Here is a 14,110-nt window from a genome sequence, read left to right as displayed (position 1 = left end):
GCTCTGCAGGCGCTGAAGGTGCATTCTCGGCTTCCATCGCAGTGTCCTCAGCATGAAACTGGAATTTTGCCAGGGGCCCCCTTCCAGCTCATAGGGCGTCTGCACCCCTCTCTTCTTTAACCTCTAGGGGTCACACGTACGGCTTCACCAGTCTGAATGTCCCCCTCAGTGCTGGATCTCACCCTCCTAGGCGATGTGTCAAAGTATTCGAGGTGGACAGGAGGCAGCGGTCTCACCTTGGATGTCCCTCGGCACAAGAGGGGCCAACCCCCGGTTTCTCCGCAGTGAGAGCGTCTCCCCAGGAGATTCCTTGCCCCTTGGGCTACTTGGTGTGTCCTGCCGGCAGGCCTAGAGGAGGGTGAGTACCTCTTGTGGCACATGTGCCACAGGGGACTTCCTCTTCCCTCCTGTAACAAACTCCTCCAGCCATTCTCCTACTCCTGGAGATTAGGGGGCGCTCCCAGGTGGGGAACCTGGGCGCCCACTGCCGGGGGCTTCTTTCTCCCTCCTGGCGAAGCCGTCTGTGGCTATATAATATATTTTCCTGATGGGCTGACCCCATTGCTTGGCAGGCCAGTTGTGGTAATCCTCCCTGGCCGTCTCCCTATGGGCCTTGGGTCTGCCTCCCCGTTGTCACCACGAGATGTTCCCCCAAGAGTCTTTCTTCTTTCCCGAGTGACTGCGCAGGGGGGGGGGTGCCGCCTCCTTTGAGGACACTGCCAGCCTCACTCTTTTCGGCCAGTCAAAGAGCACCTGCAGCACTGCACATACTGGCCCGGCCCTCAGGGTGCCACGATCCTCCCTCCTCACCGGAGGCAACATCGATGAAGGCACGCTCCTGCATCGGCCTGACCAATGGATCGCGGCCTGGAGGGGGAGGACCTCTTCTCTCTGCTCGGCACCGGTCCGACACTCCGTGGGGGCTGGCACTCCCGGGCTCAGCTGTGCAAGGGGGATCCAGGCCCAGACCGACCCACCATCCGGGTCCGGGACCTCGCTGTCTCCACTCCGCTAACACTGTTTCCAGTACGTAGTGCGGCATGCGGGGGCACCCGAAACTCGTGCCAGGCTGGTTTCAGGGTTTCAGGATTACAGCGCAGTTTCTATTTCAGTCCTCCCCCCTCCCCACCCAAGCCGCTGGGTGACTGCATATTCCAATGCGTGAATCCCTGCTTCACATGAGCATAGGAGATCACTGAGTGCTATAACTCGGCAATTGTTCCAAGGCTGGGGACAGAGCTATGCAGTAAGGCAGCCATCTTGCCTGCGCCCCCTGGTGTCCTACCGTAAGGAATGATTTTACGAGATTTAGATGGAATTTTTACAGAACTTGTGAAGTCAGTTATTGATTTAAAGAAAAGAAGGTAGATAGTACAAATTGTCGCCTTTGTGGTTAATCTGACACTCTTGAAAATGTGGAACATCTGATAGTGTACTGTAACAAATTTAGTTGCATGCAACATACCTTCTTTGCTAAACTTTTAGGGAAAGGGAAATTCTACGATTTGCACAGTTTTTGGAGGTTATGTTTGAGTGGTGCTAATAGTTAATTATGTGTTTCTGTTGTTGGTTTTTTAATTTGTTAGAATTAAATGAAATTGAGGAATAAAATGTGTCTATAGTGAGTTGGCCTTTTTTAATGTTCTATGGAATTTTGTAATCTGATTTTATGTAAAATTGATTATTTTATTTTCTATTAAGGTTGATCATTTTTGTTTTAGCCGATAAACAATTAATACAAAATAATAAAAAAGAAGCTCCCTCCTCTGGCAGAGATTAATTTGGATGCTGAAGGGCAGAGGCAACATCGCTGGCATACTAATAGATGTCATCTCTCTGAGCAGCTACTATGGGTATGCCACATACTCTCCTGAAAGCATTACTTCACATGCTTTCATGTGCCAGGTCATATGCTCTTTTGTCAAGACATTGCTAAAATATATTTGCGACTAAATGTAGTAGTTACTCTCATCACCGTAGGATGAGGGGGAATGATGTGCCAGTGCAAATTACTCTGCCCAATGCCTCTTGTACTAGTAGTTGATGCCCCCTTATTACAAATGCCCCACCTACCAAGCCTACTCTGTTGTGGTATTAATGTAGAGTGGGGGACTGAGATATGGAAGCCAGTATGTCTTAATGAGGGGAAAAACCTCTGTGTGGTTGAAGCCGCACCTGCCCATATGTTCTACTGTTTTTAAATGCTTTCCAAGAAATACCTTAACCTTGATACCAAGTTTCCGACATTCTAATAGTCTGCATGAAGGCGGGCATGGCCAATGTGAGGAACCAGGAATGAGACACGGACACACAGGACTTCAGTTTGTTGCTACACACTTTTATTGAATAATAAAGGGGTTAGAAAATGCTTCACTGTCCCTAAACCTAGGAGGTATTTCCCTACCTCAATTAAAACTAAGGGTCTGTCCTGCGTCAAGATGTCCAAAACAAAACGGTTGTGTGTCGAAATGCTATCCTAGCCCGCTCATCTAAAAGTAACTCTAATGTGTGAGGGATAATGTCTTTGGCTTTCAGAAGTGCACAAATGTTCAAGTTCAATCAAAAAATGCAAAATCCAACGTAAAGGTTCCAACAGGACAATGTTTCCAATTCCCACGGAAGACTCCCTTCCCCAGGTTTCTCTCCACAAACCAAACAGTTCACAAAATGAGCATCCAAGTTCTTTACAACCTAAGAGGTTAACTTCCTCCTCGGGGTAGTCGCTATTCACTTCACCAACTTGGCTTGACCTGGTATACTCTCCTACCTGGATTATCTGAGCCAATTCACTCGTCTCACAACTCCAAGGGTATGAGGATTCCTTAGAATTCTTCCCATATACTTCCCACGACTTCCTCACATAGCTAATTCAACTCACAATCCAAAGGGCATAGATCTTCCTTAGAATTCTTCTCATATATCGAGCTTTACCTGGCATACTATTCTGCCAGGACTTTGATCCAATTTGCTTGATTCACAATCCTAGGCGCATGTGCATTTCACAATCCCAAGGGCATGGGTCTTCCTTAGGGTTCTTTTGCCCCCTTGGCTTTGCCTGCTATACTCCCCTGCCTGGACTTTCTTATACAGATCATTCAGTTCTCAATCCCAAGGATATGTATCTTCTTTAGGATTATTTTTCATACGCTTTCTTGATGCAATTTAGGGTGTGGGTCCCAAACTTGCAGAATACCTGGTTTACTCCCCTGCTAGGTTTCTTTCATATATCCAAACGCATTCAAAATCTGTGGGTATTTGTTTTCCAACAGAGTTTCTCTTTTATTGGTGTATTTGTATCTCCCCAAATCCAGGGCTCATGAAACTTAGTTTGTGGTGTGAGCCGTAAGGAACTTGCTCCTGTTTCAGTTGGCGACCAAGAATGGCGCCTCCAGCTCCCTCCCGGGCCCGAACCTTCCACTCTGGGCTCACTGGTTTTTGGAGGGCTCATTGGGTTTCTCCGATCTCTCTCGGGTTCCTTTCTGCCTTTGCTCTCTCTCCAGCGCATTCGTACAACCGGAGGCAGTCTGCGTGTTTCTCCAGCTTCTCATGCTCCTTTGCTTCACGTTTGCTTTCAGCTTCTCTCTTGCCGTCTCCACTCCTTTTCCCCAGCTCGGGCAGCGTGGTTCTGCAGCTGGAGGCGTTCGGTATGCTGCTCTGGGGTTCCTTGCTGGTGTGAACCTTTTTTGTTTTCCGTCCCGTTTCGACTTCTCTCTCGCCAACAGGAAAGTGTCTCTGCTCAAGACGCCACCACCTCCTCTCTCTGTACTGTTTCTTCACACGACTAGCCAGCTTCTGGAATTTCTCCCGTCTCCTTTTCTTCTCCGGCAGCACTTGGTTGGATCTTTCCATGTTTCTCGCTGGCTCAATTTTTAAACTACTGCACTACTGTAGAGATTTGTTTGGATCAATGCAGTTTCCCCAGCAACCAGACTGCTCACTTTGGTTCAACTGAGCAATCTTCATGCTGGTTACAGTCTGCCATGAGGGTCTGATGTATTAAGTGGGTATCCCTAAAAGGGAACGGGGGATACCATGTCTCATCCAGTGATGTATGTCCCTTCCCCCAAGGGTTGCCTCCCTCTTGTGGTCCTCCCTCAAATAGCCACCCCCAGTGTCAGGATCAGGTAGAGGCTGCTGTCCCCTGGTCACACAAGGAGAAGTTTATCCATGGAGATGAGTAATGACATCATCAGATTCATCACACCTACCAGTACAGGAGTTGCTACAGTGAGTAACAGCAACTGGAGGCCTCACAAAGAGGAAGTCTTCAATTGAGTTGTTCTAGTTTTTCTAGTACAAAGACCTTCAGTTCTAATTCAAACATAGTATCATTAGGTTTGAAAAAGGATTTTGGAGCAGCATAGAGTTTTCCACAGTGAGAAATTTTAGCTAACGATTAGTCCAAAGTAGTTTAAAGTAGCTAAAAGTTCTGAAATTTGAAATTTACAATCCTTGAGAAGATTACATCTGATCAGTGTTCTTTAATCGGACTGTCAAGGATATTGCTGGTTGAAATTGGACCATCTTGCGGCATAAGAAAGGAAACTTTCCAGCACAAAATTCTATTTTTGTGGTATTTTTACAGCACATATTGTATTGACTGGAGTATTAGAGAGTGCTGGGTTGTAAGAAAGAGTCAGTGTTTTCAAGGCTTTTGTATGTTGTCTCTGCTAGCCATTTAATTGAAAGAGTCCTAGATGTCCCAAGCTTGACAGAATGGTGTTAGTTTTGCTCTTCTGTTTGACGTGCATGCCTATTTTATATTCGTCACTTTGTTGATCATTATCACCTGTATTGATGCCACTGTTCCTGTTCTGCATTCTCAAATTCCCCAGTCACCAACACCCCTCACACCCACCAATTCCCCATCATAATGTTTATTCCAAAACCTCTCACTCTGCCAGTCATGCGCCTACTCACTAGCGCTGTCACACTGCCAAATCACAACTCATATTCCCAACTGGGCTCCCAACTTACGCTCTTCAGTCCTTCATTCTTTCTTGGTATCTCTTTCCCTCAGTCTCCCAGCCATCCCTCAGTCTCACGCATTCTTCATCTTGTGTACTTTCTCTGTCTATCATGCTCTGCCTTCTGTTTCTCCCAATCTGCTGCTGGCTACCTCTTCCTCGCCTGCCCCTGTAGCTCCCACTCTGGACCAGTGTACTCTCCCTCCCTTTCTTCTCCCTCTTAGCATGACTGCATGCTTTTTTTTAAATGCTGATTATTTTCTAAAATGTCAGTTTTATTTTTAAAACGTCCTATTTCACCTTTTTTTATAGCAATTCTGAAATTGCTATAAACTATGGAATGTCTGCTTAGTGAGGTCTGTGGAAAGATAGTGTGTTCTGTTGATATTATAGAATTCAGAGACATGTCTGATAGTCACGAATCAGAGGTTGAAACCACTTAGAATGAAGATCTTCTCGGCTGAGATGGATCAAGATCTTGGTAGGCTCTGGGAAATGAGGCTTTTAGCAGAATACCATTTTAGGTAGAATGGGAAGATTTAAGAGTAATTGTTTGTGCATGTGTGATCAAATTTGTGGGAATGTGATCTAAAATTGAATGAGTTGCAAAAGAATGGCTAGGCCACCACTTCTACTAGTGAGTCGAACCCAGAAAGAACAATATGCTAAGTTATAACTTTAAAGAACTACTCTGTCCTTCCAAACCTTTAAGAAGGATGCTAAATCGTGGCTATGATCCTTTGACATCTGAATAGGACCCTCACCTCTTGAGTTCGTATATTAACGTCGTATAGTATCCTATATATATATATGACACCTCTCCCCTTACTCTACTAACACCTGAATTACTATTCCTATTCTATATGACTGCTTTGTATCTGTAACAACTTAAATGGGGAGGAAACCCGGTATACGTTTAACTAAGACAGGTTAGCAACGTATACTCTGTCTAAGTCCGGGAGGACAAAGATCCGTGTTTAAAGAGGAGACAGAGCTATAGTGTAGATGCCACATATAGAAAGAGCTCCCATTGGGGGAGCCACAAAAGGACCAGTCGTGGTTAAAATGATAAACATCAGATTTAATAGTATTATGACCTAAAAAGTGATTAAATAGTGTGGTCCACAGTACATACAATTCATAAACATTTTAACATAAATCAAACAAACGACATTGGATGGTGAACTCTCGGTGGTCAAGCAACAGGTACAGGCACTGCAGGGCTCCTCCGTCAGACTCAAGAAACAAGCAGAGGAGTCAGATGGCCATTCACGGAGGAAAAATGTACGCATAGTGGGCTTGCTGGAGAGAGTGGAGGGCGACTCAATAGAGCTATACTTGGAGACATGGCTGGTCGAAAGTTTCAGTAGGGAAGGGTCTCTAGTCCTTTTTAGCAGTGGAAAGGGTGCACTGTGTACCAGCACAACCCCCTCCATCTGATGCGTTCCCTAGGGTTACAATAGCCACTCCCCTTAATTATCACGACAGGGATGCCGTTTTCCAGAAGGCACCTAAGGCCGGCTTGGTTGCTGTGGACAATATGAAGGTCTCCATCTTGCCAGACTTCACCAGGGACATCCAGATGCAGAGACGATCCTATGAAGGGGTGAAGCACAAAATGAGGAGATGGGGCCTATGGCATACATTCTTCTTTTCCCAGCTAAGCTCAAAGTTCTACATGGAGGTAGATTGTGGTTCTTCAATGCTGCATGAGATGCTTGGGACTGATTTGAGAGAGAGGATCCGAAGAATGGAAGCGATGCCCTGAAGGGAAGAGAGAAGCCTGGGGCCTCACAAGCTGCAAGTCACCCTACTCCAAGCTCTGGAAGAGGTGTAGAGGATTCAGGCGTGGGGGGGGGCATGTATATAAGGGTGGGCGAGGATGGAACTCTGACGCTAAACTACCAAGGGGACTGGACATGAGCTCAGCATTGCAGTGGGCTCCAGCACCACTTCTGCAGATCAAGTTGTGGGGGCCGATAAGGACTGGCTTGGGGCCTGGGGCAGGCAACTGTCAGTTGTGGGGGATGTGAGTAGTAAAGGGGTTTTCAGGGATATAATTAGCAGAGAAGTTTTCCTGTTGAATGGGGAGGTTAAGATCTTGGTTAAAATCTTGGCTGACAGGCTCATGAACGTGCTCCCAGGTTTGGTTCATCCAGATCAGTGCGGGTTCATGCCGGGGAGATCTACTCATCTCAGCCTGCGGTGGCTTTTTTGGCCAGTGTCAAGGGCTGATCTGCTCCCCCAGATGGGAAGGTAATTCTTGCACTGGCCTCCTCCAAGATATTCAACTATGTAGGCTGGGATTATATGTGGGTGGTGCTGGAAAAGTTGGGTTTTCAGACAACATTCTTGTGATGGGTGCAACTACTGTATGGGTCTCCTAGCGTGTGGGTGAGGGTCAATGGTTACCTTTCTAAGCCCTTCTCCCTAGAGAGGTGAATGGTCCTATTTATGCTCTTAATCGAGCCTTTGGTGGGTTGGGTAAGAGGGGATTCAGGCTCAAGGGTTTTCGTTGGCCTGGGGGCCATGAAGACAGGATCTCTTCATTTGCTGATGATGCGCTTCTCTATTTAAGCGACACAGCAGTGGCTGTACCACATGCAATAGAAATGATGCGTAGGTTTGAGTCTCAGTGGCCTGCAGGTCAGCTGGGGTAAATCGGTTTGCCTCTAGATATCGTGAGAGGATCTGGATCTCACTGAGAGGGGGGGGGGGGCATTTTTGGGATTTCCACTTATCCCTTTAAATGTTTGGGCATCTAGGTCACTGGATGTGGGGACGAGTTTCTCAGACTGAATTGGACTGGGGTGGTAACTGAAATTATGGGTGACGTTAAAAGGTGGAGAATTCTCCCACTGATGTCGATGGGTAGAGTGGCCCTATTTAAAATGCTAGCCCTCCCCAAATGTGTATATCTTGCAGACTTGCCCCTTCGATATCCCTTTAGAGAACCTTGACAGAGTGAAAAGTGGGGATAGGAGGTTGTTGTGGGGGGGCTTCGGTCCCGAGCATTGCCCTGGACACCTTGACAAAACTCAGTTTGGGATGGGAGGTCTTAATCTTCCCAACCTTTGCAAATACTTTTGGGCCATGCAATTGATTGTGGTGAATGACTGACTGGCTTTTTTTCATGGTGCAAGGATGGAGAGATGGGGGATGGGTACATTGTTGCCCAGACAACTGTTGTTTGAGAAGTCTCAGATACTGGTTGAAATGGGGTGGGAGGCCAGGTCAGCAGAGGGTTGGCCTCTATGAAGCAATACATTTTTGCACGAATTGGAGACTGTGGAGGAGAGGAGGCTAGGGGTGGTATAAGAGGGGAGTGGGATGCCTTGGGGACGTGATAGGGGAGGGAACCCTCTCGTCGGCATTCAAAGACCTACGGGAAAGATTTGCCCCAGAACAGAACTGGTTTTTCTGATATTTGCAATTGCGGCATGCATTGTGTAGGCAGTTTTGGGAGCACGGGGGCTTGGGGGAGCGGGTGTTCAGTCTCCCCTGCTAGGCACCGCTCCTTGGTAGAGTCTCCACAGAGAAACTTTTCTGGAACCTGTTGGTTTGTATATCTTTTGTTTCTTTATTGCATTGATGTGGTCTGTTCTGACACCATACAAAATGTCAGTAAACTTTTTTTATATTAAAAACATACCTTAAGGGTAATGGCCTTGGGGATCCACTTCAGTCTGGGTTCTTTAGTAAAAACTACACCAAGACTGCACTTATGCATGTCACCAACATTCTCTCTAATGCTCACGACTGAAAACTCTCTTCTATACTCCTCGTTTTGGACCTTTTTGCCACTTTAGACACCGTCGACCACTCCTCTCTCCTAACTCTTGTAGGACCTTTCGGTTTTGCAAATCTGTTCTTTCCTAGATCGCCTCCTACCCTGGAGGTCGATCCTCTTGGAACTCGCAAACCTCTGACATCAACCCTTTCCATGTTGGTGTGCCAAAAGGATTAGTCCTCGGACCTCTGCTCTACACCCTCTATACCTCTGCCCTAGGAAGACTTCTCTCATCCCTTGGCTTTCACTGTCACCTTTTTGCTGGTTGCACTCCAGTAATTTTCTCATTTTCCCCAGCCATCTCAGAATGGATTACAAAATGCCTCACCGCAATTCAGCACTGGATGTCTCTCCGCTGAATCCTCCAAAAATGGAAATCCTCTTTCTCCTGGCTTCCAGTTCTATCCCTAAATTCCCCACTAGTATCTCCTTCCAGCCTGACCTTTTCTTCTCACCCAAAGCTCACAGTCTTGGGGTCCTCTTTGATAGCGGCCTACGACGGCAGCAAATCATCACTACCACTGCATCTGTTGCTCGTATTGTATTTGAAAAATGTGTCATTTTCTTACAACTATACAAAAATTTAAATCTTCGTTCTCGTGCTCTGAAAACTGGACTACTGCTCAAGCCTACTCATTGGCCTTGCTCTCTACTCCTTCCTCCCTCACTTTGCTACCTGCACTCTCTACAAACTACTCAGATCCTCCCCCACTTCTACCTACCGAAAACATGCTGGTTGGCTCTCCATGCACAACCACTCTCTTTTCAAATTCCTTCTCATAGTCTCTAAAGCGATCGATCGCCTTGGTCATCAGTACCTGTCTGATTGTATCTCAGTGTACTCACCATCTCTTTCCCTCAATCCTCCTCTGCACTCAACCTCACATCTCATACTGTGGATTTCGTCAAAGCACTACTTAAACATACTGCTAAAGAGGGAGCACCCTGTGGTTTCTCCCCCATCCTCCTTGCCTGACCCTACCACTGAATCAGTAACCTAATCATGCATTTTTAAATGGTACTCCTCTTTCGTTTGAAGCACTTGTCCCCTTAGATTAATGTTATCTTTGTAAGTTCCCTGTTTTCTTACATATAAATATTGTTCTCTGTTTTGTACATGGTATGTGTCCCACTTTTATTTTTTTTACACCCTCACTACTTGTTCTCATCTCTATGCTAGTGTGTTATGGAGAATTCTCTGTAAAGGCTAATTTCCCAAACCTAGTGAGTCCCCCAGCAGCTTTGCTGGATTTTTGGGGTTTATTTTTTTCTCCTGCTAAGAGTGAGACTCTTTTACTCCCACTCTTAGACATGATTTGAGGTGTTCCTTTGTCTTTCCATGTGTTTTATGGGCTATGGGGTCTTTTACTCCATAGGGTCTCATGTGTTTTTGATGTGGGTTACACAGCACCCTCCGTGCCGTAACCCAGGGGTGTCGTAGCGACCCCCAAACATAGACTTTACATAAACATACCCTGGGACTGACTACTGTCTCCCAGGGCATGTAAAGTCACCATTGGCTTTACTAGTCCCAAATTATGAACAGAAACCAGTACAAACCATCATATTGTGGACGTACTGGTCGGGGCAATTCGATTGCCTCGGGGTCTGTTGTTCGAGGGGGCACGTCTCCGTCCCCCCTGATCGAGTTATGGCTGGTGGCAGTGGATACTGCTTTTTATATTCGACCGCGAATATATCTCTATGGGATTTTCCCATTGTTCGAGGCTACCAACTTTAATTATTTAATTCCTATAGCCTCGAACATACCGCCGGTTTATTTATTTAATATTAATTCACCGGTTGGTATTTTTTGCCAGAACTCGATTCTAAAATGGCGTTTGTGTTCTCTTCTGTGACTCCAACCCAAGTCGAGCCCTTTGTTCCACTTCTTGGCGGGCTTCTCCACAGAAGCCTCCAAAACTGGTGCCACTCTATTTGGGTACCACAGGGGGTATGGGAGGGGGTTTAGGCACCCTGGACTGAGTTACCTTGGTAACTCAAGTCGCACTCTTGTGTGATTTGCCCAAGTGGTGAGCCGGCCGGCTCACCACTTAGCATGTTTGATTGACAGCTAGGCTGAATGAATGGGGGTTTGCTGCATAAAAGCAGGGCTTTGGGGACTGGAACTTCAGAAGTCGCCACAGGACCTAAGAATCCGAGGAGGGAGAAGTTGAGCCCACCTGCAACGACGACACCACCGGTGGAACCCTGCTGAACCGTCTCACCACTTTTCCCGACGACAGAGGAGATCTCCAGTCCGGAGAGTCTTCTTCCTTTGACTGGTGGGGATAGCCAGTTTTGCCTTCTTTTCACCTTCCTGGAGCATCTCGTGGCCGCCTTGCCTGTGCCAAGCACCCCGGCAACCGGAATACCACGGTTTACCACTACCGCGAAGAGAAGGGTAGTACCTTTTAACCGAAGAACTCTGCGGCTGGTTTCTTCCCTGGCAGTGCAACGACCTTCATCTTTCCTCCACGGTGAGACCTCCTCTTCCTCTGGACGAAACACCGACTTGCACCCGCTGCCAGGAACAACTGCCCCCGCTGGAGCTTCCTTCCCACTTAAGGTACTGTGTCCCGTCTGGCGTCCCTTGCGACAGATCGTTCGGGGTGACAGTAAAGCCTCGACTTTCTAACCTGGGCTGGCCTGGGACAACCTAGCTAACTTTTCCTGACTTTAATTTCATCCTTTTTGTGCGAACTATCTACAAGACTCTTTGGGCATAACCCCACTGTGTGAACCTGGACCCCTTCTGCTTGCTCTCTCCAAGAGTGGGCCTTGCAATTGACTTCCTTGCTCTCCAGTAGAACTCTGCCTATCCTGCCTTACTGTGGTTCTTTTAAAAGTATTGAAATGTGTGTGCTTCCATAACTCTGCCTTTTTCCCTCCCTTTTTTATAACTTATTAGAGTGCCATCTTATGTTAAGCGCTCAACTCTGAAAATAAGTGGTGTTTCTCACTAAGACTTGTCTAATAAGTAATTAGGGTTGTATATATATGATAGTGACTGTGTGCCGAATTTACTTACCTCTTTTTGCTAGTGTAAATTATAAGTGTATCTTTAAATAAATAATTATATACTTTTACACCAAAGCTCTGGTCAGTGTTTGCTTGTGCTACTGTGTCTCTGCACCTATTGTGTATACTCTATATACTGCCTAACTCTTCTTGAGGGAAGTCTGACTGCTCAGCCACAGCTACCAAGTGAATCTGTGTGGTACAGACTGCTACCAAGTGGGTTTACTGCCAAACACCTGTAGTCTTAAATCTTTTAAATCTTTTGCAGTAGTCCCTAAGGGAACTGCACAGGTTTCTGCTTAACAAAGTGTACAGGCACCCCTCAATCGAATGACTGCATCCTCTTTTAATGTGTTATTACAAGTCATTTTTGATCGAAATTCACATCCATGTTCTTCAAATAAATACAAATGTCCTGTAATCCTGGACAAGTGGTGTTTGGCCAGTTTGTATATCTTATCAAAGTTTACAAAAGTAGAATCCATCAAGCACATTGTTACTGCAGAGAAAAAGCAGATGTCAGTGGAGCAGCAGTATAACCTGCCTGCTCTGCTAGCAGAGCTCGGTCTACAGCTTTAGTACCATTCAGGTAAGAGAATGAGAGAGAGCGAGCTCATAAGACTAAGCAAGTGGACAATTGCCAAGGGAGATGCAGAGGAGGAGAAAACCAACAGGCACATAAGTAGGCACTCTCGGAAGACACCAAATTGGTTTTACACATACCTTGTGAGAACACATCTGAGTTTTATTCCCTATAGAGGAGATATCATCCTTTCCCAGTTTGACATTATTTGGCTTTGGTTTGCTGTGGTCTGCATGCTCCCTTTGTAAGGATGGAATTGTGGAATATAACTTTGTGATTTTGTGTACTTGCGGCAGGCCTTTTATTATGTTATGTCTGTACGTGGTTCCAAATAAAATGCCTTTACCCCCGTTACAAGGTAATCTGCTGACACTGTGGAATAGTTCAGGTTAGTGATGCTTTTTAGAAACAACCCATGTAGCCTTTAATGCTGAGTGCAATTTGCTCTGCCCAAGCACCTCTTCTGGAAATTGCCATGGACAATATTCAAAATATGGCCACTTCATTTGTAGAATAGCATAAAGGAGGTTAAAACTGAAAATTGTACATCTTCAAGTCAAATTATATATTTTTGTACACCTTCCAAATTTCTCCTACACAACATCCAATATATTATCTGAAACTCTATCTTTGAACCAGAACGTAATGTGCTGATGTTTGAGGCATTGATTCCTGTTCGAAGATATAAGGGATGCATGTACATCTGTCATGTAGGCTATAGAAAGAACTGACTAGCTTGTTGCCATGAGCAAAATGATTCTACCGCATAATGTTAATCAGATGGAGGATATAGGGCCCAGCTGTGTATTTGCTTTTAGGAGTGCTTAGAATGTAAAATATGAGGACCCGGAACTACGCTTCAATAATAACATATTTTTTCCCACAATAGGTTAGTAGATTGCTTGAGAGACTTTGGACCTTCAGACTGGCAGCTGGCTAGCTCAGTGTGTAAAACATTATGGAATTACAGTGAACATATCACCAACACTGTATTGTGGTTTGGAGAAGAAGAAGCAGACACAATTCTTGAACTGCTTTCATCATTTCTAGGTAAGAATCTTGTATTGTCAGTTACTTATGAAATTAAGAGGCTTTTCGTATTTTCTTATTTATTTGTTATTTATATAGCGCCTTACGCTAAGGCACTGTACAGAATCAATTTACAGTACAATTGAAGTGAAAAGGGGTAGTACAATAAAAGGTAACTTAAAATGAGATTTAAAATACAATTAAGATTGCAGTAAGAACGTTTTTAGGGCAGCACGTAAAGTATAATAGGAGTAAATAGACTGCAGAGAGAAAGGGCAGGCATTCCAGTGAAGAGGAGCCAATAAAGAAAAAAATTGAGAAGAAACACATAGGGATACAGTTAAAAGAAAGTGGGTTTGCGAGCGAAGAGTATGGGAAGGGACATAAAAGGAAACAAGAGAAGTAAGATAAATAGGAGCAAGTCCATAAAGGGATTTAAATACTATACAGAGAAAGTTGAATTTAAATTGTGAGTAGAAGGGTAGCCATCGAAGAGAGGCCAAAGAGGCAGAGATAGAGTCGCAAACAGGTAAGGAGTATAGGAGATGGATAGAGGAATTAAAAACAGATTTCAGAGGAGCTAGATAAGAGACAGGAAGACAAAATAGGAGTACAGAACAATAGAATAATGCCAGAAAAGATGAAAGAAGAGATTAGAAGCTTAGTGGCACTGAAAGTGAGAAGAGATCTAACTTTACAAATATTGAAAAGATGGAAAAC

General features: G+C 45.4%; 1 protein-coding gene across 2 annotated transcripts in view; it reads left to right on the top strand.

Annotated features, from left to right (window-relative positions):
• The window catches only part of ARMC2 (armadillo repeat containing 2), a 948,787-nt gene that overhangs the window by 869,209 nt on the left and 65,468 nt on the right, over window positions 1-14,110 (top strand). For both annotated transcript variants that reach the window (XM_069606547.1, XM_069606546.1), the window contains one exon: window positions 13,251-13,411. In XM_069606547.1, coding sequence (XP_069462648.1) covers window positions 13,251-13,411 — 161 coding nt within the window. The remainder of the gene's footprint in view (window positions 1-13,250; window positions 13,412-14,110) is intronic.

This window comes from Ambystoma mexicanum, chromosome 4p, assembly GCF_040938575.1.
Source record: "Ambystoma mexicanum isolate Mex_15411 chromosome 4p, UKY_AmexF1_1, whole genome shotgun sequence".
Lineage (NCBI taxonomy): Eukaryota > Metazoa > Chordata > Amphibia > Caudata > Ambystomatidae > Ambystoma > Ambystoma mexicanum.
This window is presented reverse-complemented; position numbering and strand designations above follow the sequence as displayed.